Below are 26,079 nucleotides of genomic sequence, written 5' to 3'. Positions count from 1 at the left end.
ATATATATATATATGGTCAGTCATCATTATTATGCCCTCCTCTTCTGAAAGTGGGGCTCAACATGGACAGGTTGGTCTGACGCATTATGGCATGCTTTACAGAAGCGACGGTGTGTCAGCCAGCCAGGACGGTGTGAAGTGCAGTGTCTCCATAGACCACGGTTCAGAAGTTCATTTCGACACTCTGCCCTCTGACCGGTCTGGCACCCCACCACTGCACAATGACGCCTTCCCTGCCTCAGACATACTCGAAGAAGGAGGTGTGTGCTGCTTGCGACCTTGGCCTTATGTTTAATAAACTAAATTAAATCCACTTTGTGTTTTACAGTTTTTTTATTAAACTTTATAGCTTTTATTAAAGGATCTTTGGTCTTTTTCACTGTTGAAGGTTTCAGTTTGTAGAAATAGAAAGCGAAAGATAGATTAGGCGGGACACAATAGATGCATAGAACCTACATTTCTACCATTGTAAGACTGCAGCACAACCATGTCTTTTTCAAAATACCATTGTTATGGAAATTATGAAAAATAACAGTGTTTCTGTTTGTAGGTGGATATGACGCTGATGGAGGCCTCTCTGAAAATACTTATGGTTGGAAGTCGCTGGGGCAAGAGTTGAGAATCAATGATGTGACAACTGATATAACCACTTTTCAGCATGGAAACCGTGCTTTAGCTACAAAGGACATGAGGAAATCACAGGGTACATGTTGATAAAACTCAAGAATGCCTCAGCTCACGCGCTTCATATTTTGAATAGATTACTCTTATAGCTAGTGCAAAATTTGAGAAGGCAAACGGTAAAGAGTTATGGAGTGAAATATATTTATTTATTTACACTGTCACATTTTCTTTAATCTTGCAGACCGACCGTTGGCTCACTCTGAGGAGTCTCGTCTGGCCAATCTTCTGCGGCGAGCATCACGGGAAGATGATCGGGAACGCAGACTGGCCACCGTGAAACAAATGAGGGAGTTCATTGTGCACTCTGAAAATAAAGTGGTAGGTTAAAAACAAATTTATTTTTGTGCCGGTAAGGCTCTTAAAACAGTCATTAACAAGTGTATTTTGTATTGCTTGTTTATACAAATTACAGGTCCTTGTGAAACAGTTGGATTCCATTTTGAGTACCCTGAATGACATATTGAATGAGAGGTATGATTGTGCGCTCTATTTTTAACACAATGGGTGTTGTCAGAGCTCACTCTATTTTTAGCTGTGTTTCTGGAGTTAATGATGATGCACTTACGTTGGCTAGTTCTCAGATGTAAAAGCACTGTCGGACAAGTGTTTCTGTTTGGCCTTGTAGTAGTAAGCTCCTGCAGGAGCTCAGACAGGAGGCTGCTTGCTGCCTGGGCTTGCTGTGTGCCTCCGTCAGTTATGAAGCCGAAAGGATCTTCAAATGGATCTTCCTCAAGTTCAGTGTGTCCACAAAGGATGAGGTGAAGCTTCTCTACCTGGTGGCAATGCACAAGGCACTTGAAACGGCAGGGGAGAAGAAGGCTTTTTCGACTGTGATGCAGGTATTTATTCAGTGGCACCACAACAGAGAATCTTATGTTTGATTACTGTGGCTTGATCACTGAAGTGTTTCGTTGTTCAGTTGGTGATGAGCAGCCTTCAGTCAATTTTGGAGAACTTGGACACACCAGAACTGTTGTGCCAAAGTGTGAAGTGTATTTTGTTGGTGGCCCGTTGTTATCCACACATATTCAGCACCAACTTCAGAGTAAGTAGACTGGCTTAACAGAAGAGTTCATCTGAATCATTTGTAGTGGCATGTCTAAACTTAACTGCATGACCTGCATCCAGCAATGCAGTTTCAGCTTCTCTTTTAAAATATATTTTAAAATTTGGTATTTGAGACTTGTATTGGAGACTGTGTGAAAATAAACTCCTGTCTTTGTTTTGCAGGACACAGTGGATATTTTGGTGGGTTGGCATATAGATCACACACAGAGACAGTCTCTTACTCAACAGGTGTCTGGTAAGACTCGTTATATTTTTAGTTTAAACCTTTTTTATAATGTTAATATTGGAGGCTGATCTGTCTCAATGTGTCTTCCAGGCTGGTTACAGAGTCTGGAGCAGTTTTGGGTGGCAGATTTGGCCTTTTCGACTACGCTGTTGGGTCAGTTTTTGGAAGATATGGAGGCGTATGCTGAGGTAATGTAAAGTTGCTTGTAGATTCATTTCTTGTTTTATAGTAATCTGTAGATGTTTGAAGTCATTCAGGGTTTTTTCTTTGTAGGATTTGAGTCATGTATCAGGAGAATCAGGGGACGAGGATATTCCCCCACCCACAGTATCCCTGCCAAAGCTAGCAGCCCTGTTAAGAGTCTTTAGCACTGTAGTGCACAGCATCGGAGAACGTTTCAATCCTATCCGAGGACCACCAATTACAGAGGCCTATGTCGCTGATGTATGTATCCAGCACGAGTCATCAGTCCTCATCGATTTCAATAACAAAGATGTTTGGTGTTTTATTTGGAAGTATTTTTGCACAGCACAGTCATTTAGTGATCTGTTTAAAATCTCTCATGTTTTCCTGCTCTGTTCACGGCAGGTTTTGAACCGTGTTTTGGCTTGCGTCACCACAGCCAAGCAGGTGTTCTTCTCTGAAATAGTGCTGACTGCTGGAAATGAGTGTGTGTGTGTTCTGCTGGTAAGCTTGGACCTGGGCAGTCAGCTGATTGATGCTGTAATCTCTTATGGACTGGACCAGCTAGACTGCTGCCAAGGCTGTGGGCCAGAATACAGCATGTCCGTCCTCACCCTGCTAACACTGGTAAGAATGAACTGTCTCAATCCATTAACTGGCTGTTAGGTGAGCAATATGTCATGATCATCTACAATTGATGTCCGCTTACACACTTCTTAATCATCCAAAAATCAACTTTGTATGATTTTTTTACTCACCCACATGACGTTAGAGACATGTTTCCGGCGTCTTCAAAGCACAAATAACGATATTTAGGTGGTTTGTTTTTCGCACATAAAGCATTCTCGTCGCTTCAAAAGAATTAAACTGAGCCATTGTGTGCGAATGGGCCAATTTAACGATGTCTTTAGTACTTTTCTGGACCTTGGCAAAAACTGACACCATGGTTTCAATGAGGAGGCCTAGAAAGCTCTCGGATGTCACCTAAATATCTTTATTTGTGCTCCGAAGACGCCGGAAATTCTCTAAACATGTTTAACATCATGCGGGTGAGTAAAAAAATCACAAAAAGTTGATTTTTGGGTGAACTTCCACTTTAAAGATTTGTTTGGTTTGGTTTTTGCAGATTGTCGACCAGATAAACACCAAACTCCCCGCCACTTTCGTGGAAAAGTTGTTGGCTCCTAATTCCCAACTACTGGAGCTGCGTTTCCACAGAGAACGAGAAGTACGCCTTATAACCTCACTATAAATGAATTCGCGCAGCGTGTCGAGTAAACAGCACTGAGTCTCGGGTTTCTGTTACAGGTGATGGCAGCAGCACATGGTGTATATCATGCTGTGCTGAGTCTGAAGAACATCCCCATCCTGGAGGCAGCTTATAAACTTGTTTTGGGAGAGATGGGTTGTGCGTTGAACAGTTTGCTGAGTCTTCTGGGTCTGCCTGCTGCATGTCCCCATATACAACACCCAGCCTTCAGCCAGCTGCAGTTCAGCCCAGAGAGAGCAGAGTTTATCCTCATCTTCAATCTCAGTGCTCTCACCACCATTGGTAACACCAAGAACTCGCTCATCGGGGTCAGTTGTAATTCACTTTTTTAAAGGAATTCTGAAAGGGTTCAGCAATGATCTAGAAACTGTAAAAGTAATTACATGAAATGACCTGTGTTGCAGATGTGGGCTTTGTCACCTACCGTGTTTGCCCTGCTCAGTCAGAATCTGGTTGTGATTCACTCTGAATTGGCCGTCCATCACCCGGCGGTCCAATATGCAGTTCTTTACACCCTCTACTCTCACTGCACCAGGTAAAATTGTTCACAGGATTCTCTATCAATTTAACAAGGAAGACCATTGACTGACGTTCATGTTGTTTCAAACTTGTATTCCTTTGTCTTGGTAAAACACAGGAGACATTTTGAAGAATGTTGACTTTTTTGAAAGTGGATATTTACTGACTCAAGTAGTGCCTTGTGATTGCATTGTGACCCTTTGTTCAGCTCACACATGACAAGCCTCTCTCTCTCTTTTTCTGTCTCCCTCTTTGTGTTTCCCAAGGCATGATCATTTTATCTCAAGCAGCCTGAGCTCCTCATCCCCATCCCTTTTCGACGGCGCTGTCATCAGCACAGTTACCACGGCAACCAAAAGGCATTTCAGCACGCTTCTTAATTTGCTGGGTATGCTGCTCAGCAAAGATCATCTCAAGACTGAGGCGAGGTACACAGCTTACACGACCTCTCTATAATGAGGCCTGTTGTGATTTCATTCATCTGAACCACTGGCTCTTTCAGCTGCTGTAATCACTTACACACTGATGAGTGTAATTACACCTTTCTTTTAGACGCCTTGCTTGTTTTCTTTTGGTATGGCAACAGGATTTAGGTAAATTAAGGATTGTGTATAATTTACCTTGAATCAAGACAAGTTTATTTGTCTCTATTGGTTTTTAGGAAGCTGTTACTCACCTGGTCATTAGAGGTGTCTATGATGATGAAGAAATCAGAAACATACTCCCCCCTGTTCTCGCTTCCATCGTTTCACAAATTCTGCAAAGGGATACTGGCCAATTGTGAGTGTTTATCTGTTTTAAGACTATATTGTACTGTAGTCTGATGAATTAAAGTTAATGTGATGGGTTTCTTCTCTTTAGCTTTGAATGAAGACCCCACCATATGCCTGCAAGCGTGTAACAGTCTACAGGTTCTGTCAACCTCCTTGTCCACAGAGCTTCTTCAAAGGTCATCATGCATTCTCTCTCCACAGGAACATTCATTAGCATTGCAACTTTTTCTCCTCCAGCTCTTGGCAGATCAAAATTTGTGTCTGATCCGCACTGCTTCTGTCTCCTCTCTTTGTGCAGGTGTGTGGACGTGTGCCGAGTTCAGCTAGTCCATTCAGCAGTGCGAGTCCGGCAGGCCTTCGGGAAATTGCTGAGATCCATTCCCATGCACGTCGCATTAAGGTGACTGTCTAGAATCCACACGATAGAAAACAAAGTGGGAAAAATCTCACCTCGTAGTTGCACCTAAAGCTGGTGTTGATGCGATGGTAATTGTCAGCTTGTCTCCCAGCAGCGCTCAGAGTCACTCTGAGATTAAGGAGATCTCGCTGGCCATCCGCCGACACATGAACAAAGTGCCTAGCAACACCTTCCACCCACAGGACTTCTCTGACCTCATTGGGTTTATACTGTATGGAACAGTCCATCGTGGGGGGTGAGTAGGTGGCTGATATGTACATTCATTACGGTGGCCGCCTTTTCCCTCATTTACAAACATGTTGCACATGCATGTTTCTTTGCCTAATGAATATAAAGTCTTTGTCAATATAATTTTCATCTTAATCAGCTGGAACTGAATAACGCCTGTAATGTGGCAGGATTCTCACTAAAAAATAATTTGCGTCTAATGAGTTTGTTTTCATTCCATGTGATTTGCAGTAAAGAGCCGTGGTTGGAGCGGCTTTACCACAGCTGTCAGCGGCTGGAGAAGAAGGACTCTGCCATGGTGCCTCGTGCCCTGCTGAAGACAGAGGCTGTGCTGTGGCAGTGGGCCGTATGGGAGGCTGCTCAGTTCACCGTGCTTTCCAAGCTCCGCACCCCGCTGGGCCGAGCCCAGGACACCTTCCAGACCATAGAAGGTTCATTTTCAAATGTTTAATTAAGGATGTGCATTGCGAAGATGCTTTGTAACTCAATATAAAATTTAAATTCAACTTGAGATATGTAAGCTAAAAGGCAGGCTGGGGCTGGGCGATATACTTCAAATTTATACTTCATGTATGTGTGTACGAATAGTCACTTAATCTCTGTGTTGTAGGTATTATCCGCAGTCTGGCGGCTCACAGTCTGAACACAGAGCAGGAGTTGAGTCAATGGAGCGGAGGCGAGAGTGATGAGGGTCACCACACCAATCAGCTCCGCCTGGCTCTGCTGCTGCAGTTCCTGGAGAACCTGGAGAAACTCATGTATAATGCTTACGAAGGCTGCGCCAGCGCGCTCACTGCACCTCCAAAGGTCTGTGTACATGCAGCTATCCATAGTGTTAAATACAGCATAGAATTGCTTGACAAAGAGCGGTCTGTGAACCTTCCATGAGCTTTTGTTTGACCTACTTGTCCTTGCTTCTTATTTAGGGCATAAGAACGTTTTTCTACACAAACCGACAGACGTGCCAGGATTGGCTGACAAGAATTCGTTTGGCACTAATGAGGGTGGGCCTTCTCTCTGGCCAGCCAGCGGTCACGGTCCGTCACGGCTTTGACCTGCTCTCTGAGATCAAGAACAACAGTGCGCAGGTGAGATTTAAACCACTTCTGTATTTCACCTACTTTGCGCTATCGTTTTAAGATGTCAATCACTTAAGTGTGAGGCTGCTGCTCCAAACCTACACCATTCAGATTTTAACCTTTTTTGTTTTTTCCTGAAGGGGCCAGAGATAGAGGTGCCAATCACTATGCTGGTGGAGGCGTTGTGTGAGCTGCGATGCCCGGAGGCCATACAAGGTCTGGCAGCCTGGAGTCTGGCCAACACTGGCAAGAGTCTGGGCTGGCTGAGCTCAGTTGCCCTGCAAGCTGAGGGAAAGTAAGCGATTTTTGTTCTGAAAATAAGGAACCCAGTTTGTCAGGTCTTTTCATGTGAATTATAGATCTTATATCTTGTTTATAGAACTGTTTTACACTGTATATATGATAATGGTGTTGAATTTGAAATGGTATGTCAAAACTTTTTTAGGTTTGTATGTTAACAAAAATAAAACATCAAAGATCAGTTGCATATAGACAATTTTGCTTCTTTTGTGTGTCATGTCTTTAAATAAGATGCTTTTCAAGCATGCATATCATTTTTTACATTACACATTTCTTCCATGTCAAGGTTTGAAAAGGCCGCTTTAGAATACCAGGAGCAGCTGTGTGCTGTTACAGGAATGGACTGCTCCATTAAAGGCTTTGATCGATCTCTTCTCAAGCTCACTGGCACCATCTCGTCCAGCCCTAAACACACCAGCAACGGTGAGAATCTTAACAAACACTTCAGGTTATTCTTTATCTATATGGTGTTTATATTTGATTCTGGTTGTTTTGTCTATTTTAGTAGCAGAGGGTAGAAAGACTGTCCTGTTAAAGTCCAGTGAGTGTTCTCAAGAGGTGCTGAACTTCCTGGCCAATAAGGCGTGCGAGTGTTACGTGGCCCTGAGCGACTGGGAGTCTGTACAAGAGTGGCAGGCCAGCATGATGAACCTCAAGAAGAACAGCAGCAGTTCTGGTGTCAACCTCAAGACTGACTTAAACTATATCAGGTGTGCAGCAGTGAAGCAACTGTCTGGCTCTATACGTCTCATGATTTTAGATGAGTGAAGTATTTATGGGAATGCTTGTGTGTGTCTTGGTGCTCTAGAGCTCTGAACCGTTTCGAGGAGGGAGATTTTGCCGAATGTCGTGCCCAATTGGAGTTGTTGCCTGGGGAGGATTATGGCCGGCTTAACTCCACAACAAAGGATAAGATTGGTATGCTCACAGTCTGTATTTATCAACAGCTGGATAGCCGAACATGCTTGGGGTCATGAAAAGCCTAGCGATGTATAGAAATGTTTGTGAGGTGGTAGTGAATTTACGAAATATTGTATGTGTTGTTGATGCAGTAAAGCTTATTCATGCATTTGTGACCTCAAGACTTGACTACTGTAATGCACTACTTAGTGGTTGTCCTGCATCATCAATAAACAAACTACAGTTAATTCAGAATGCAGCTGCCAGAGTTCTAACCAGGTCCAAAAAATACGATCACATAACCCCAATGTTATCAACCCTTCACTGGTTACCCATTAAGTATAGTATTGACTTTAAAGTTCTTTTAATCACTTAAAAGCCTTAAAGGGGTCATAGGGTGGAAGTACATGTTTTTCTATGTTTTTGGTGTGTGATAAGTTGCCCATGCATGTATTAGACACGTAAAATTGCACAAAGGAAAGTGTGGGAACAAAAGATGCATTCTATCTAAAAGCGAATGCTCAACCAGACTTGCCTGAAACGCCTCGTGTAACCACACCCCGGCGAATCTACGTAACTTCGTAACATGATTTGACTAAGACCGCCCAAATCTACACGTAGTTAAGGTGGGCGTAATTGTAAATCTCATTGTATCGCCTGTCGGTACAATTGCTTTGGAACCTGATGTTCCGACTATGGTAAGAGGCGTTACATTTCTGTGAAATGCTTGCAGTATTTGACCAATCACTACGCACTGGTGAACTGGCCAATCATAGCACACCTCGCTTTTCAGAGCGATGAGCTTTGTAAAAAATCTGCGTGTTTCAGAGAGGCGGGGCAAAGAGGCGATACAAACATGCACGGTTCCACATGTGGAAAATACAACGTTTTTAAACTTTAAATGGTGTATACACATTGCGTTACATCTAAAACAAACAATAATATTCGTTTTAGCCGTGCAATATGACTCTTAAACGGTTTAGCCCCTACCTACATAACAGAGCTTCTACCACACTACAACCCATCACGCTCTCTAAGATCTCAAAACTCCAGACTTTTGATAACACCTAGAATAACTAAATCCACCAAAGGGGGTGGAGCTTTCTCATACGTAGCACCTAAACTCTGGAATAGCCTTCCCGATACTATTCGAGGGTCAGACACACTCTCCCAATTTAAATCTAGATTAAAGACACATCTTTTCAGCCAAGCATTCACTTAATGCAAAATATGCTAAATAAACCACCGGGAGACTGCATTTATTAGATATTATTTACTAGAATGATCTTGCTTGTTCTATAAACACCATGCACTGTGCTGTTTTACCTTTTTTGTGTTTTTCAGTTTTTCTTATTTTCTCCTGTAAAGCTGCTTTGGAACAGTGCACATTGTGAAAAGCGCTATATAAATAAAATAAAATTGAATTGAATGTCATAGAAAAACGTTCAGTTTCACTCGATGATTTAGAGATTTGGTCTCTTGCCTTGGCAGACCTGAAGAGGCTTCTTCCTGCTGTGTTGAGTCCAGACCCCTCAGAGCTCCAGAAGGCCATTGAGGTACAGCTGCTCAGAAGCGCTGTAGGAACCATCACCTCAACCAATCACGAACAGGACCAGAAGGTTCTCGCCTCATCCGAGTAAGTAAACACAGCTGGCTTGGATTTCCACATTAAGCTGTGTAGTGTTTGTTAATAATAGCGGTGCTCGTTTTGCTTTTGACCTTCAGCAATCTGGTGAAGTATCTGAAGCAGACTGGTCGCATCTCTTTGGGTCCCCTACGTCTCTCCACCCTCACCCTGTCTGACAACTTGGCAACCCTCAGCACCCTACAGCTACACTGTGCCAACTCTCTGGAGAACTCACTTTGCAACCAGCACCCAGAGGTTCAAGTCACCACATGAACGGCAGAAACATCCAAACGCTCAAATGTGTTTGCACATTATTGCTTGGCTCTTTTGTAAGAGATTTGCTTTTCTTTCTGTATGTAGGACTGTCTTATTCCACTCTTCAGTGAAGCCTTGACAACCTGCAAGCAGCAGGACGTTCAGCCATGGCTTCATGCTCTTCGATACACCACTTTCCAGCGCCAGCTTTTCCAAAAACTGAAAGGTAAGTCCTCCTGCACCTATGTGTGAGTGTTTCAAGTATGAGTACTTTTGGCCTGTGGACTTCTAGAAAACACACTGATTGTGTTTCCTGTAAATGAATTTATCCACGAACATTGTCCAAATGCTTCTAGATGAATAAACTTGTATTTAGTGTCTGTTATTATACGAAATATGATGTCTTGAATGGTTCTCCCAGGTTCCTCTGCTCCAGTGGACTCTCATCTAATGGAGCTTTGTCTGACTACAGTCAAGTTTGCCCGTAAGCAAGGTAATATCGCCCTGGCCACACGTCTGCTTGGTCAGTGCGGCACACCCTCAGCAAGTGATTCTGAAGATCAAGATCTGGTGCAAAGCTTCAAGCAGCTGTCACTAGAGGGCACTGTGGGAGAGAAGTGGGGACCCGAGCTGGAGATTGAGAAGGCCAAAGTTTTGTTTTCTGCTGGTAAGTTTCCATAATTTACACAGCTAAGATGACTGATCTTCTAAATTAACTTTGGTACTTTTTTCATAAAAAGCTGTCTGGTTCTCATTGTCTGATGTTTACAGAATACATGCCTATGTGTGGATATTTCCTTGCTGTCATTCAGGTCAGTCGGTATCGGCTATGGAAATGCTGAGTTCCTGCGCACTGTCATATTGTCATTCCGGGAAGAGTGAACACGCTGCCTGTCGCTCTGTGCTCACGCTGTGTAAGTGGCTTTTGGCAGACTGGAAAGATCTGACACCGCAACTCAAAATGGTGGTGAAGAGAAACTCTGCGTCTACCAGTTTCTCCACCCTCTCCAAGAACATCTCCGGCCTATTGGAGCTGCCGCTGGAGGATCAGGGAATGCCAAACATTACTACAGAGACCACAGGTAAATCTGGCATTATTTCCATTTCCTACCAACATAGGGTTTCATGTTTACATGTTTTGTAGTTGATTGTTTTTTTGTAATTTTCCTTAAATCTGAGGAATTAAATGTTTATTATGTCTCCAGTGAATGTTGGTGTTGGAGAGCCAGATTTTGTCTTGGGGCAGCTGTACCAGCTCTCCACTACTCAGGCTCCTGAAATGGCCAAATCCTGGGCTGCTTTGGCCAGCTGGGCATACAGATGGGGCAGGAAGGTTGTGGACAATGCCAGGTATTTAACCCTCTTGATCCATTAACTCAGTAAAGCTGTTTTAAGTTGTTTCATTTACATCCACTATTGTTGTGAAGTGTAATGCTGCATTCAGGTTATAAGCAACTGTTCGCCAGTGGGCGTTCCTACTAGTGGTTGCCTGAGTGACAACATCCACTGATCACATTAGCTCTACCATCTTCCTATTGGCTGTCGCTTCTGAAAATCACTCTTCATTTGCATGAAGTTGAAGATTTCTCAACTTTGTCGTGTTGCTAGACATGCCCATCCGGTCGCCAACGGTTGCGACTGCTCGTGTCGCCGGAAGTCGCCAGCTCTCCATTGAAATGAATGGGATCATTCATAATGTAATCTGAACACAGTTTAGGGGTGCTCTGATTGATCGGTCGCCGATCATTATCGGCCGATAATCACTTTAAATAGCTTGATCGGCGATATCTAACTGCCGATAAAATGACACAAAACGTGTAGACCATAGGGGTGTTCAACTGCGTATGAGGTCTGGACCGTTCAGCTCAGTAACTCACTCAGCTGTCGGTTGCCTGTCATTCCTTTTTGTTGCAGTCTGAAGTAAACTGATACAGGTACACACTGCAGATAAATTTGGTTTACCAGAGTGATAACTGCATTCTATTTTCGAATTAACCCCCAATAAATGCAGATAGTGACAACAGGTCGATAACAGTAAAATATGAGACATCAAACATAAGATCAGATATATAAATACACAGGTACAGTAGGTGGCGGTATGTCCTCTTGACACAAGCCAGCCTGCCTGCCATAAAAGAAGAATGTGTTCATTATCAGTAAGCGCCTGTTCAAGGTAAAAGTGCATGTCTTTAAAACTACCGCTTTTAAGACATTTAAGACATCAGCATCCACCATAATCGTATACTTTATACATTGAGAATATACTGATAAACACAATAATAAATGCTTGCAGTTTGGTTATTTATTCTGTATTAGAGCACACGTGAATATTAGCCCCCGTCAGCTAATGACAGAGAGTAGACAATAACGTTAGGCTACTGATGTTGATAAATCAACATCAAAAAGTCAAAATCTGCTTAAAATGCATTTTATAATGGCTAAAAACTTTGTGTTTATAATGTATTCAAATTGATTTTGGTTATTATGTATGTTTGTATTGTTTCTGACCAACAATATTAAAATGTATGAAAATACACCAAATAGCGTCTTTATTTTCTATCTTTATTATTTTAGCATTATTTTATATATTTTATCATACAGCACCTTATATTTCCTGAAGAACTGATTAGTGTGTCTGTATTCAGTTTGGCTGCCTGTGCGTGCAACCATTTTACATCATCGAAAAAGAGCGTGGCAGCCTCCTTTGATTAAATTGAGTATTACATTTAGGTTTTTTTTAAGAATTGAAAGTATTTTATGTTTCTAACGACAAATGCTAGTAGTGTAAGGCTATTACAACGTATTAAGCCATACATTTCTCTATACACAGAGTTATACTCTAAGCTGTTCCTATGGCTGCTATCATTTATGTTTACTTTCTAAAATTACATTTCATGCAGTGTGTCTGCCAAGTTGTAAAGCCGAAAGTGAACAAATAACAAAGTTATTGGCTTGGGGAAAAAAGGAGTCGACTCTGAATCACGCGAACGAGTCGTCTGTCGTTCTAATTTCAGTTCCGGGTCAGATTTGCATCAGTCCGTGTAATGTACGCCTACGTTCCATTTGCGATACTGCATGCGGTAGACCAATCACAGCAGACTAGACCATCTGACCAATCAGATCAGAGTAGGCTGACAGAAAGGAGGGGGATTAGACGGATGAATCGCCGAATTAATAATTTGAGTCAGTCAAGAAATAAGGTAACAAGAACTGCCTATTATTAGAAAATGAAAGTGTTTTTACACCATGTATGTACGTAAACTTGTTGTTGGACACTCCATAAATCAAAGTAGGACCTTAAAAATCACAAAAAACATTTAATCTTTAAAGCTACAAACTCCTTTGCATTATATTAGCCCACACACTCACTGCTGTATTTTTGTTGTTTGTTTATTTTCGTGTGTGCTAATAGTCAAGGACAGGGGGTTCCTCTGCTGCTTGAAGAGAAGAACGAAATAGAGGAATTGCTCCCAGCAAGCACCACCGATGTGGACAAGGACGCCATTTTCAGCATATTGGGTCAAGCCATGTGTCGCCCAGCTGGAATTCAGGTCTCAGAGTTTGCAGTTTTATGCAAGCTTTTGAAATTTTTGTTACTTTTCCATCTTTTTTCCATTTCTTGGTCAAGTGAGTTTTTTTTAGCCTAATGGTTCTAGATTAAGGGTTGTCAAGCTTGTGGTATGACGTCATTTTTCATAATATAACTTGAAAACATCTTTTGTGCATTTTTACTGTACTAGTCTGATAGTAAAGATAGCATATTGATATTAAAGGGACAGTTCACCCAAAAATGAAAATTCTGTCATAAATTACTCACTCTCTACTTGTAAACCTGCATTCATTTTTTTATTTTGTTGAACACAGTGAAAGATATTTGGACAAATGCTGGTAACCAAAGATTACAATTGTAGTCAAAAGTGCCCCAGAACTGCTTGCTGTTCTACATTTTTCAAAATATCATCTTTTGTGTTTAACAGAACAAAAATAATATCAAGTAATTTTTCCTACTATGGTAGTCAGTGGCGTGCAAGAACTGTTTGGTTATAAGCATTCTACAAAATATCTTTCTCTGTGTTCATCAGAACAAAGACATTTATACAGATTTAGAACAACTCGGAAGGCGAATAAATGATGACAGAATTTTTTATTTCGATTGAACTATCCCTTTCATAGTTTCATAGTTATAATGTTACTCGCACAGTCCTTACATGGCAGTTTTTAAAGGTGTTTCTTGGCTTAAAAAGCTTTAAGCCTACTGGATGATTATTCCCGATTGTCTGGTTGTGTGTTGATGTTTGTACCTGTTGGTGTTTGCTGCAGGATGAAGACATGGCCCTGCAGAATGAAGAGGATGAGGAGGATGACATGGTGGATGTGATTGGCAGACAGCTACTGAGTGCCTGTCCATGGCTCTCTGATGTAGAAGACAGTGTGACTGATGGGCTGATTGGAGTGTGGAGGCGAGTGGTTGATCGGATCTTCAGCCTGTATCGGGTCTCCTGTAGAGCGTACTTCACCTTCCTCAAACTCAATGCTGGACAGGTTAGATGATCCTTGTGAAAATTAGGCCATTCACTGGTCAGAAATTAAACCAGTCCTCTATTGTACTAAACATGTTCTGTTTATCAGGTGCCCATCGATGAAGATGATCCCAAACTGCTCTTGAACAATCAGAGCAGCAAACAGAGCAGCGACGATGTTATTGTCATGGCGACCCTCCGTCTGCTACGCTTGCTCGTGAAGCATGCTGGGGAGCTGAGGGAAGGCCTGGAGCATGGCCTGGCATCCACCCCCACTGCGCCATGGAGAGGTAAAAATATTGAATGTAGTAATAAACCCCTTCCTCTGGACATCTTGTAAACAAGCAGGATAGCTAGTATTAGCACACGAAGATGGTATAATCGTGCTTTGGGTGGATTTATATGTCTGTTTTCTCTTTAGGTATCATTCCTCAGTTGTTCTCCAGACTGAATCATCCCGAGGCCTACATCCGCCAGAGCATCTGCAGCCTGCTGTGCCGAGTGGCCCAGGATTCACCCCACCTCATCCTCTACCCTGCCATCGTGGGTTCCATCTCTCTTGGAGGAGAGTCCCAGACTGCAGGTACATGTTTGACCTACAGGCATCCTGACCTTCTTATTTAGTATTCTATTATGTAATCCGTCAGGATGTTGTAGCTTCTATAGCATTTGCTGTAAAGAGTTACCACGTGGTTTGTTGCATCTGGTATAACTGACGGCTGTCCTGCTTTTATTAGGTAACAAGCTGCCATCGTCTCTGCCCACGCTTTTGGGCAACATGCAAGGGGAGGCTCTTTGCGGTGGGGAGAGCGAGATGGGCAGTGGTCCGACCTCTCAGGAGAGCAGCCGTGGCGAGGAAATGGTGATGTATTCCAGCGAGGACCAAGCCATGATGCAGGACTGCTACAGCAAGATCGTAGACAAGCTGTCCTCTGCCAACCCCACCATGGTGCTTCAGGTATTGCTGTACAACTTGATGCTGATGTTCTTGGTGTATGATACTTTGGGAGTCAAATTCAAACCTTGTTGTATGAATTGTGTGCGTGCAGGTGCAGATGTTGGTGGGAGAGCTGAGGAGGGTCACTCTCCTCTGGGATGAACTCTGGCTGGGGGTCCTGCAGCAGCAACACATGCACGTCCTGCGCAGGATTCAACAACTGGAGGACGAAGTGAAAAGAGTCCAGAACAACAATACTCTACGCAAGTGAGTCACAACCCTTGCTAGACAGTTCAATGCAAACATTAGAGAGCATGACTCATTGTGCTTCTTTGAAATTTTAATACAATTCTCAACCTCTTGCTCTCTTGTCTCGTTGATGGGTAGGGATGAAAAGGTGGCTATTATGAGAGAGAAGCACTCTGCTCTAATGAAGCCTGTGGTTTTCGCACTGGATCACGTTCTTAGCATCACAGCCGCTCTGGCGGAGACTCCTCACGAAGCATGGTTTCAGGAGACGTACGGTGACACCATCAACAACGCGCTAGAGAGACTGAGAAACCCTCTTAATCCGGCTAATCCTGCAAGCAGCTGGGTGCCCTTTAAACAGGTCGGGACTGATGCGTGCATATGTTCTGATTATACATGCACCACATTTTTCAGTTTGTAAATATACTTTGTCCTTTTGCAGATCATGCTGAGCTTGCAGCAGCGGGCACAGAAACGAGCCAGTTACCTTCTGCGACTGGATGAGATCAGTCCCCGTCTGACCGCTATGGCTAACACAGAGATGGCGTTGCCGGGGGAGGTGTCTGCCACAGATGCGGTCACCATCCAGAGCGTAGGCAACACTATTACCATCCTGCCTACTAAAACCAAACCCAAGAAACTCTACTTCCTCGGCTCAGATGGCAGAAACTACCCCTACCTCTTTAAAGGTTTGAGAAGAGTTTTAGACAGTTAAGGCCGGGCATCGTCTTCCAAATATCGTCTTGCATTTTGTGGTGAACTGAACCTCTGTGTTTTAGGACTAGAGGATTTGCATCTGGATGAGCGGATCATGCAGTTCCTGTCCATTGTCAACACCATGTTTACTAAAATAAATCAGCAGGAGAGTCCGAGGTTTCATGCCCGTCACTACTCTGTCACGCCGCTGGGCACCAGATCAGGACTCATCCAGTGGGTAGACGGAGCCACTCCGCTCTTTGGACTTTACAAACGCTGGCAGCAGCGTGAGGCCGTGCTCCAAGCTCAGAAGGTAAGGGAAAAGAGAAAGGTATCACTCTAAACACTTAAAGAGACAGTTCACTTAAAAATGAGAATTCTGTCATCATTTACTCACCCTTGAGTTGTTCTAAATCTGTATAAATGTCTTTGCTCTGATGAAAACAGAGAAAGATATTTGGAGGAATGCTTGTAACCAAACAGTTCTTGGCCACCATTGACTACAATAGTAAGAAAAAACAATAGGTTTCTAGTGCTTCGGGCTTGAACCCTAGTAACAGCAGTAGTCAAAAGTGCCCCAGAACTGTTTTCTTTCCTACATTCTTCAAAATATTTTCTTTTGTGTTTAACAGATCCCTTTAACATCCATTATCTTAACTATAGGCACAGGACTCGTTCCAGCAGCCCCAAAACCTTCCAATGGTGCCCCGGCCCAGTGAGCTCTACTATAGTAAGATTGGTCCTGCCTTAAAGGCTGTCGGGCTCAGTTTGGATGTGTCGCGCCGGGATTGGCCGCTGAGTGTCATGAGAGATGTTCTGAGAGAGTTGATGGAATCCACGCCCCCTAACCTCTTAGCAAAAGAGCTGTGGTGCTCCTGTACCACCCCTAATGAGTGGTGGAGTGTAACTCAGGTGAGAGGAGCCCATGCTACACCATGTCTTAACCATGTGCAACATGAGATGTCTCCATTGACAAGTGTTCAACTGTGTGGGCTAAAATTGCTAGAAATAACCAGTTGGATTTATTATTGGTGTTATATAGATTTGTTACAAGTCATTGTGGACCAGTGACAAAACAAAGACACTTAAGTAATCCATTCTTGCGTGTTTAATTTAGTCTTACGCCAGATCAACTGCTGTAATGTCAATGGTGGGGTACATCATTGGTTTGGGGGATCGTCACCTTGACAACGTGCTGATTGATATGACAACTGGTGAGGTGGTGCACATTGACTACAACGTCTGTTTTGAGAAGGGTGAGTGTTTGTTCACTAAGAATCAAATCCTAACCCCAGCATACATTTTATAAACACTTAAATGCTTTATCCTAACAGGAAAGAGCTTGAGAGTACCTGAGAAGGTTCCTTTCCGTATGACGCACAACATTGAGACGGCTTTGGGGGTCACTGGAGTGGAGGGCATCTTTAGACTGTCTTGTGAACAGGTGAGAATCTTTGCTTACTTGCTGTAGTAATCAACAGTGTTGTTTAGAAAATGCATGCATATCAAATTGGTGTCTTTACTTTTACGTGCCTTTTAGGTGATCCAGATAATGCGCAGAGGAAGGGAGACCCTCCTGACCCTGTTGGAGGCATTTGTGTACGATCCCCTGGTGGACTGGACAGCTGGCGGGGAGGTGGGGTTTGCAGGGGCCGTCTATGGAGGAGGAGGACAGCAAGCAGAGAACAAGCAGAGCAAGAGAGAGATGGAAAGAGACATCACCCGTAGCCTGTTCTCCTCTCGTGTGGCTGAAATCAAGGTACAAATACTTGAAGTGTTCTGCAAATCGTGCAGAAAAACATTGGAATTGAAATTTGTTTTACATGGCAGTTTTGACAGTTTTTTTCCCCTCGTTTCTCAGGTGAATTGGTTTAAGAACCGTGATGAGATGACCGGTGTGGTGCCACAGATGGAGGAGGCGGTGGACGAGTATCTTAGCCTGCAACAGCAGCTCACACAGGTGGAGAAAGTACAGGGCAAGCTCCTGGAGGAGATGGAGTTTCTGGAAGGAGCTGACACCAGAGCGGATCATCCCATCCACACCCTGGAGCACAGGTCAGCAGAAGAATCTAGACTTGGGCCTAGTCCACACATACAAAATCGCGTCAACACGAAAATGCAAAAACACGCTGTCAAGAGTATGCCAAACCAACAGGTGGCGATATAACCCTAACCATAAAGCCATGTTGGCCAATCAGAAACCTGGAATCTGACGTCAAACAAAGGAGATAGCGGCACGCGTTCCAACATCATACACCAAATCTCTGGTTTCACATCTACACGACAACACTAAAACTGGAGTTTCTAAAAATCTTCACCCTGGCAGGAGTTTTCAAAAAAGTTCAGTGTCGGTGACCGGGTACTAGGGATGGGCGATATTATATCGTTTGTGATATACCGGTAGAAATTCCCCACATGATAGGAATTAGTCTTCCCGCGATATAAACGAAAATTCTAGTTGATGACGTATTTCTTTGTGAGACCCATTCACAGCTCATATGTGAAGCGAAAACGGGTATAGCGGTGGGCAGACGTGAAGCTGAGAAAGAGTTTGCACTAAAAGTTTGCACTGAGAAAGAGTTTGCACTAAAAGCTCTAAATCTCGTTTAGGTTGGCACTGTAGATGCATCCGAGTTAATGTTTAGTTTCACTTTCGTTTTATTTAATTCATTTAAGTATTCGTTGATAGTCATAATACGTTACACCACAACATTTAGTTTGGCTAAAAGTATTTATTTAAACATTCGTTAGATGTTATGCGCGCGTGCGCAAATTGTTTAGTATGATTTCTTGCCTGTTATATACAGGATGAACGGAGCGTCCCGTGCGCAGCTCGCGCCCACGTGTGCTTTCATAGCGACACAGCACGCACAGCACTGCTGCCTGTTTACATACAGTACAAAATGCGAGTTTGTATTACGTTATTTTAAATACGTTTATGAGCGTATAAAAGCATGGATTATTTAATTAGATTTCTTTTATCCGCATTTTTCTGTTCTCTTTCTGTAGCGCGAGTCATAGACAGATTCAGTGTATGTTGCTGTGAGAAGAGAAGGTTCACACAGTTCAAGAGAGAGTGATTGACAGCGTGATGCGATCGATCGTTTCCACCCAACAATAGAATATATACAGTTTTAGGTATGACATGATGTGTTTATTGAGCTTTAGTTCATTTAACTTTTCTTTACTACAACCTTTTGAAGTCGAATCTCACTATTATATTTTATATTTACAAAAATACTGTAGGTATATTTCAGGAGCTGTTTGATTTGGGGTAAGTTTTACTTTTTGATAATATTTGTTTTTCTGAGGGTCTAGACTACATGCAGCTACTATCACTTGATGCAAAAAACAGCAGTGGGTGGCGTTATGGATATATCGTCATTTTTATCGTTATCGCAAGAAATACCAGGAATTATCGTGATAGAGTTTTAAGGCCATATCGCCCATCCCTCCCGGGTACTGCATGTGGACAAACATTGAAAAAGCTGCGGTTTTGAAAATACCTGGCCTTAGGTTCAGCTCATTAAAATCTGTGCTTGATCATTCATCTCACTGGATCTGTTTAAAATTTGTTGTCTTAATATTTGTACAAGCATGCATTTAATGTAACAGTTTGAAGGTCCTTGCTCTCATTCTTCCCCATCTCTTCACAGGTACTCTGAGCACACTCAGTTGCAGTCCAGGCAGAGAACAGTACAGGACGCCATTCAGGGGAAGCTGTCTGATTTAGATCAGTGGATTTCTCAGTATCAAGCTGCCTTTGTCAGTCTAGAGGCCACCCAGCTCGCCAGCCTCCTGCAGGAGATCAGCAGCCCTATTGATTTAGGTAAACATAAAATTACTTGAACCAACTATTCTGGTGGTCAAGTAAATGTTAATTGCTGTGCAAACCAAACCCATTCCTGTTTTTGTTTTGGTGGTTTTAAACTGTAGGACCTCCCAGCTATGTGCCAGCCACCACCTTCCTGCAGAACGCAGGTCAGGCACACCTGATCAGCCAGTGTGAGGCTCTGGAGGCGGAGGTGAGCGCTCTTTTACAGCAGCGGCGCTCTCAGCTGCGTGGCTGTCTCGAGCACCTGCATAGCTACGCCACAGTGGCTTTGCTGTACCCCCGTGCCGTGCTGCACAGACACAGAGTCCATGCGTGGAAACAGTGGATGGAAGAGCTGGTGTGTGACATGACAGTGGAGCACTGTCAGACCATATATCATCAGTGAGTGCAACTGCTGCTTGTCTTCAATTTAAGTTTAATACAAGTAAAATGTTAACAGCTATAATTTGTATTCACTACAAAACTCAATTCCAGCATTTTAAGCATTATACTTTTTAAAGGCGTCTTTGCATATAAAAACTTGTAAACATAAAAAATGTCTGTAAAATAATTGTTTGAAAAACATACATGTAAATGGACTAAAGAGTCTTTTCTCTTTAGGTATGAAATGCAGTTTGCCCCTCAGCCCCCTCCTGCCACATGTCAGTTCCTGTCCAGCATGGAGTTGGCACTGCAGCACCATGCGGCCGAGACCAACACTCGTCTGCTGCGGCAGGTGGAGCGTCTGAAGGCAGAGGGTGCCAGTGTGCCCGTGTGTGAGGAGCAGCAGCAGGAGATTGAAAGATGCATTAAAGTGTTTCTGCATGAGGATGCTGAGCTGAGTTCCTTCAGTCAGGCTGGAATCATTATCTCAGCTCTCTGTGCCCTCACCAGGTCTGTGTGTGACATTGATAGGCTACAAAATGTAGGAATTGTAAAAAGCCTCATAACAGAAACCCAAGTTGTGATTATTGTTGTCTGTTGACTTTGTTTTTAAGTACTCAAAATGTCTGTGTATCAATAGGCGTAACTTGGTCATGGAGGGAGCAGCAGCTAGTGCTGGAGAGCAGCTGGTGGAGCTGACGTCCCGTGATGGTGCCTGGTTCCTCGAGGAACTCTGCAGCATGAGTGGAAACATCACATGTCTTGTGCAGCTGCTGCAGCAGTGCCAACTCCTGTCACATGACCTGGACATCCTCAGTCCTGCAGAGACCTTGCAAGCTGTCTACCTGTCCAATGGTGTTTACACCTGCCTCCAGGTACGAATTTTTTCTGTGTTTAAAGTGCAAGTTGTTTCGCTCACCAAATCCTGAAAGGAGTAATGTAGTGTTGTGCTCAGGTAATCATTTAGTTGTCTTTTTTGTATTTGCAGGAGCTTAACACAAACTTCCGTCAGATCATCTTCCCAGAAGCTCTGCGCTGCATGCTAAAGGGCGAGAGCACGTTAGAGACAATGCTAGCTGAGCTGGATGCGCTTATCGATCAGTGTGCAGACGGGGTTTCGCTGCAGGGTCTGGGGGAGGTTCTGCAGGCTCAACTTCGCAACACGGCTATGGGTCTAGATGAGGATGCGGATGACCACTGTCTGGAGGTCACCAGGTAACATGGAGTTTAGAAATTGGTTACTGTCTGTGTTTAGGTGCTGTTACTTCACTGTAGTCTTACTTTTGTTGTGTTGCGTCAGGGTTCTACGGGCCCAGTATTCAGAGTTGATCCAGCCACGCAACATGGAGAGCTCAGTTCAGGAAACACCCAAGATGAGTGCTGGGCAGATGTTGTTGGTAGCTTTTGATGGCATGTTTGCCCAGCTGGAGACTGCTTTTGGACTTTTGATAGACAAGGTAAGAAATTGAGAGCTATTCGGTTATTTATTTTGGTTTTTAGGAGATCTTTTGTGCAACATGCATTTGTAGGAATACACATCTTATTAGACTGATTGTTATTATTTCAGCTCAACTCTATGGATGTGCCTGCTGCCTGGAGAAAGGTGGATGTGATCCGGGAGGCTAGAGCTACACAGGTCCATTTCTTTGATAATGTGCAGACCAGACAGGTGTTGGAAGAGATCTTCTTCTTGAAGAGACTCCAGACCATCAGAGACTTCTTCTGTCTGTGCGGCTCATTTGCACAGACACTCTCTGGTAAATCACTACCAAATAGAAAATTAATAGTGTTCCTATTTCACATTATAAGACTTTGTTCCTCTCATATTGTCCAATAGGAACCTGCCCTACACCCACTGATGAGCCTCCGCCCTCTAATGGTCCAGTCCCCACAATGAAGCCCTTGTACCGTGGCTCCACTGTAGTCAGTGAGGACCAGATGACGAGGCCCATCAAAGCCTTTACCGCTAATTTTGTGAGGCAGATGCTAATGGGGCTTCCTACTCAGGCTCTGGGCCTGGCCATCTGCAGTGCTCTCAGCGCCCTTGGCATGGATCTTATCGCCCAGGTAGAGGCCAAGGACTTTGGTGCTGAAGGAAAAGTGTCTTTGGATGATCTTTGTAAGAAAGCGGTAGAGCAGGGCGTGCAGTCTGGGCGGCTGTCCCAGCTACTACTCAACAGGGCTACGGTGCTGGCCAGCTCTTACGACACAGCTTGGAAAAAACTAGACCTGGTACGACGTCTGGAGGTCAGCATTGAAGCCTGTAAGGTCAGCCTGCAGAGAACTCAGCTTCACATTGCCATGTTTCAGGTAAGGACATGTTTCAGGTTGCTTGACAATGTGTATGTAATGTATCTTGTTAAAACACCAACAAAATCTTTTGTGGCTGTAATCGTCCTGTGACTTTCAACAGTGGCAGCACGAGGACATTCTTGGTGCGAGAACTCAGCCTATGACAGTCAGCCCCCCGCCTCGCTCCATCATCCTCAGCAACATGAAGAAGAAGCTTTACAAACTCAGTCAAGATGAAGCTTCTATAGCCGGTGTCCAGGTTAACGGCCTTCCTTGCTTTTAAGAATTTAACCATTTTGTTTGATTCTACTCCAACTGTGTTTTGCTTTGCCATTTGTATTGCAGGACAAGTTGGCAGCTCTAGAGGGCGGCATAGAGCAAAGGCTTAAATGGGCTGGTGGTGCAAACCCAGCACTTACCCCGGTGCTACAGGACTTCGAGGCCACTATAGCAGAGCGCCGTGCCCTTGTGATGAAGGAAAGTCAGCGAGCCAATCAGGTCACATTTCTCTGCAGCACCATCATCAACTTTGAAGGTCTGCGTACACGCACCTCAGATGCTTTGAACATGGATGCCGCGCTTTTTGAACTTGTGAAGCGATGCCAGGCCACGTGTTCCTACGCTGCCCAGTTCAGCACCTCTGTTTCCTCTTTGGAGCTTCAGCTGCTACATCGACTGGTTTGTGGTGGTCCTAGTTTTACTTCTATGTATAATTGACAGGGATAGTTCAATTTCAGAATCTATGTTCGTCTGCACAGCATGTGGTGATAAACGTTGTTTAACTTTATAAACCACATTGATGCACTAAACTTTGTCCTTGCAGAGTCCTGCCATGGATCTGTCTATTGGTGGGCCTGAGTGGCTGGTTTATGCACAAAACCACCTCACCCAGGAGATGTCCAGTCAGAAAGCCATGCAGGAGGAGAGAGAGCAACAGCTGGAGAATGTGACGGAGACCCTGCAGCTGCTGGTGGACTCCATTAAAGGCATCCTGTCCAATCACAACCGCCAGCTCGCTGATGTAAAACACCTACTGCGTGCTATGGCAAAGGTATTAATGACATTCTGTAAACAATGGTATGTTTAACTTTTTTGCAAACTCTGATTTAAAGATAATAAATGTTTTTTTTAAATGATTTTGGCAGGATGAGGAAAATGCCCTTGCAGAGGGAGAGGAAGTGACGTACGAGGGCAGTGTACGTCAGTTCCTGTCAGAATACAAGGCGTGGCAGGATAATGTGCAGATAGTGCTGTTTACCGTAGTGCAAGCCACAGGTCAAGCACGCAGCCAAGAGCAGGTTGAGCTGCTACAGGAGATCCCAGCCACCTTAAAGGAGCTCAAAGTTCAGAGCCAGAAGTAAGCACTTGCCCACAGCTCTCCTGTGATTCATTTCAATGTTGTGCTTCACTCAAAACAGAGCTTATAGGTGGATTTAATAGCTAATATAGTTTAAAATCGTTTTGCTTTTCATAGCATCTACAATGGCTTGGTAAGCTTCGCCTCTCCCCTGGTTACTGAGAGAGGAAGTGACTGTGCAAGTCCTACTTCGACAGTCCAGACAAGCTTTGCTGCTGGTAAGTTTAAGATGTCGCTTTGTTTTTCTGTCATGTGTTCAGATTAATTGAACTTTGTTGTAGCTCAGTGGTTAGAGCATGGCGCTAGCAACGCCAAGGTCATGGGTTCGATCCCAGGGATTGCACATACTCAATACAAATATATAGTATCATGCAATGTAAGTCGCTTTGGTTAAAAGCATCTGTCAAATATAGAAAATGTAAACATGTCCTAAACAGCAGTGCGCTGCAGTGGAGTGAAGACCCAGCCTGATAACATGTCCCAGAATGCCCGCAAAGCTCTTCCTCGGAACTTTGGGACACCAGTGGATACTCCCCCCAGCACCCTGATGATCAACAGTAAAGGTCTGGCACCCAGCCCCAAGAGAGCTGTGCGCGATCCTAAAACTGGCAGAGGTTAGTACAGATTCAAATGCTATGAAATGCTTATGGATCTGATCGATTTAAAGCTTTGCTCTTCAAAACAACTTATATGACCAATCATCAATTTTCCCTCAGCTGTGCAAGAGAGGAATTCCTATGCTGTAAGCGTGTGGAAGAGGGTCAAGGCCAAACTGGAAGGGAGAGATTTGGACCCTAACAGGAGAATGAGTGTCACAGAGCAGGTACTTGCTCAAGAAAGCAATTCCCTCTTTTGATCTGTTAACTTATGGCTCCTGTTTTTAATGATCCTTTGGTGCGTTACTTGCTTTAGGTGGATTATGTCATCAAGGAGGCTACGAACGTAGACAACCTGGCACAGTTGTACGAGGGTTGGACGGCATGGGTGTGAATGGGATCCTTGTAGATCACTTTGGTCCAGCGAAGGTAGAAATATACCAAAATCCACTGGGTCTGGGGCATTGGAGCCACAGAGCACCATGCGGGAAAGGGGGAAACCCTCCCTCAGGCCCACATCGGATCCCCGTAGCACAGCTGCACCCGGCGATCCAGCTAACACAAATGGGTCTGCCTCCCTGAGATGTGTGGGGAGGTCACCAAGATGGGGAGGCGGGGTGGGGGGGGTCAAGGCACACGGCTTGAACTACCCCCAACCAACCCCTGTATCAACAACAACAATAAACATCTGTCAACTATCAAAATAATTATGATTTGCAGCAGGGAAATGATTTTGCAGGGACAGTTTATCCGCTCTTAGAGCAGAGGTCTGCGTTATTTAGGAAGCTTCTTAACTATATTTGCGAGCAAATGAAAGGAAGAGAGAGTGATCCAGTCATCGATCCTCCGGCCTCTGTTTTTGGATGCCTCTGAGTCGGGCACGAGTTGCGGCTGAGCTGTCTTCTGCTGGAGCGAATGTTAGAGGGCTGTGTAACCACAAGACTCAAGGGACTCCAATCAAAGTCAGAAGGCCTTTGTCAGACCTTAGAGTTCTTCATGTCAAAAGACCTTTTCCCCTCGAGTATAAATAGGACAACACTGAAAAACTTATTTTACACTTCACTAATGTACTGCACAGATTTCACAATTAAAAGGCAAAATGCATCAAGTGGCTTTGGGAACATTCACTGTCGTGCGAGTGTGTGGCACAACGAATGTGCTTCAGGTTGGTAAGTTCACAGTCTGAGATCTCTTTGATTTGATTCTTGATAAAGAAGAAAGCCAGACGACTGAGATATGAAGCCCAGGCTCATTATGATGAGATGTGTAAATCAGTTTCTAAATGCGTTTTTTCTTAGTATGCATCTCTAGTCTTGTTTGTGTACTGTAGATTCTTTCTCCCTTTCCTTTACTACGGATTTAGTGTAGATTGCTTCTTTTTTGACTTGCCTGTGGAGGTGTATCATTTGATACATGTCCCCATTAAAGCTTGCGTTTTACTGATCTTGACCTAGTTTTGCATTTTTAGTGGGAGAAATAAGCATTGGATTGTGATGTGGTGATGGTTAAATTGTTGTCTCTTAATGGTTTTACGTTGATGAAATAAAACTATAATTAAAACTTTTTGGTCTTCACAAAAGCATTTGCTTGTATTATTATCGTTGCGTGATGGGCACTTTGACCTTTTTAGACTTTAACCTAGGATCAATTTGTTTGATGTTTAAAACTGCTCATACTTTACTAGTTAGTACATTTTATTTAATT

At 43.7% G+C, this 26,079-nt stretch overlaps 1 protein-coding gene across 3 annotated transcripts in view; it reads left to right on the top strand.

Moving 5' to 3' along the window:
• The window catches only part of smg1 (SMG1 nonsense mediated mRNA decay associated PI3K related kinase), a 27,771-nt gene extending 1,833 nt beyond the window's left edge, over positions 1–25,938 (top strand). Inside the window, exons 2-62 of one of the 3 annotated variants that reach the window (XM_057345133.1) lie at positions 103–260; positions 551–703; positions 866–1,002; positions 1,097–1,155; positions 1,310–1,523; positions 1,604–1,729; positions 1,915–1,987; positions 2,069–2,166; positions 2,252–2,422; positions 2,567–2,788; positions 3,288–3,389; positions 3,470–3,739; positions 3,836–3,966; positions 4,217–4,378; positions 4,612–4,730; positions 4,812–4,899; positions 5,022–5,123; positions 5,236–5,376; positions 5,601–5,800; positions 5,980–6,176; positions 6,296–6,457; positions 6,589–6,743; positions 7,035–7,171; positions 7,257–7,458; positions 7,557–7,666; positions 9,140–9,284; positions 9,374–9,530; positions 9,636–9,756; positions 9,952–10,197; positions 10,343–10,612; positions 10,736–10,880; positions 12,943–13,081; positions 13,851–14,072; positions 14,160–14,340; positions 14,472–14,633; positions 14,788–15,008; positions 15,100–15,254; positions 15,375–15,597; positions 15,679–15,925; positions 16,016–16,245; positions 16,596–16,844; positions 17,050–17,188; positions 17,267–17,376; positions 17,473–17,691; positions 17,794–17,987; positions 19,589–19,761; positions 19,869–20,148; positions 20,368–20,640; positions 20,771–21,005; positions 21,119–21,345; positions 21,431–21,587; positions 21,698–21,887; positions 21,968–22,440; positions 22,544–22,681; positions 22,768–23,100; positions 23,246–23,473; positions 23,568–23,779; positions 23,897–23,997; positions 24,217–24,393; positions 24,496–24,602; positions 24,692–25,938. In XM_057345133.1, coding sequence (XP_057201116.1) covers positions 103–260; positions 551–703; positions 866–1,002; positions 1,097–1,155; positions 1,310–1,523; positions 1,604–1,729; positions 1,915–1,987; positions 2,069–2,166; positions 2,252–2,422; positions 2,567–2,788; positions 3,288–3,389; positions 3,470–3,739; positions 3,836–3,966; positions 4,217–4,378; positions 4,612–4,730; positions 4,812–4,899; positions 5,022–5,123; positions 5,236–5,376; positions 5,601–5,800; positions 5,980–6,176; positions 6,296–6,457; positions 6,589–6,743; positions 7,035–7,171; positions 7,257–7,458; positions 7,557–7,666; positions 9,140–9,284; positions 9,374–9,530; positions 9,636–9,756; positions 9,952–10,197; positions 10,343–10,612; positions 10,736–10,880; positions 12,943–13,081; positions 13,851–14,072; positions 14,160–14,340; positions 14,472–14,633; positions 14,788–15,008; positions 15,100–15,254; positions 15,375–15,597; positions 15,679–15,925; positions 16,016–16,245; positions 16,596–16,844; positions 17,050–17,188; positions 17,267–17,376; positions 17,473–17,691; positions 17,794–17,987; positions 19,589–19,761; positions 19,869–20,148; positions 20,368–20,640; positions 20,771–21,005; positions 21,119–21,345; positions 21,431–21,587; positions 21,698–21,887; positions 21,968–22,440; positions 22,544–22,681; positions 22,768–23,100; positions 23,246–23,473; positions 23,568–23,779; positions 23,897–23,997; positions 24,217–24,393; positions 24,496–24,602; positions 24,692–24,769 — 10,846 coding nt within the window. In that variant the 3' untranslated portion in view covers positions 24,770–25,938. Of the gene's footprint in view, positions 1–102; positions 261–550; positions 704–865; positions 1,003–1,096; positions 1,156–1,309; positions 1,524–1,603; positions 1,730–1,914; positions 1,988–2,068; positions 2,167–2,251; positions 2,423–2,566; positions 2,789–3,287; positions 3,390–3,469; positions 3,740–3,835; positions 3,967–4,216; positions 4,379–4,611; positions 4,731–4,811; positions 4,900–5,021; positions 5,124–5,232; positions 5,377–5,600; positions 5,801–5,979; positions 6,177–6,295; positions 6,458–6,588; positions 6,744–7,034; positions 7,172–7,253; positions 7,459–7,556; positions 7,667–9,139; positions 9,285–9,373; positions 9,531–9,635; positions 9,757–9,951; positions 10,198–10,342; positions 10,613–10,735; positions 10,881–12,942; positions 13,082–13,850; positions 14,073–14,159; positions 14,341–14,471; positions 14,634–14,787; positions 15,009–15,099; positions 15,255–15,374; positions 15,598–15,678; positions 15,926–16,015; positions 16,246–16,595; positions 16,845–17,049; positions 17,189–17,266; positions 17,377–17,472; positions 17,692–17,793; positions 17,988–19,588; positions 19,762–19,868; positions 20,149–20,367; positions 20,641–20,770; positions 21,006–21,118; positions 21,346–21,430; positions 21,588–21,697; positions 21,888–21,967; positions 22,441–22,543; positions 22,682–22,767; positions 23,101–23,245; positions 23,474–23,567; positions 23,780–23,896; positions 23,998–24,216; positions 24,394–24,495; positions 24,603–24,691 lie in introns of all 3 variants that reach the window. The other 2 variants (XM_057345132.1, XM_057345131.1) reach the window with 2 other exon arrangements.
• The last annotated feature ends 141 nt before the right edge of the window (positions 25,939–26,079 follow it).

This window comes from Triplophysa rosa, linkage group LG11 (assembly GCF_024868665.1).
Source record: "Triplophysa rosa linkage group LG11, Trosa_1v2, whole genome shotgun sequence".
NCBI classification, from domain to species: domain Eukaryota; kingdom Metazoa; phylum Chordata; class Actinopteri; order Cypriniformes; family Nemacheilidae; genus Triplophysa; species Triplophysa rosa.
Note: the sequence above shows the minus strand (reverse complement) of the source record. Positions and strands in the feature narration are given on the sequence as shown.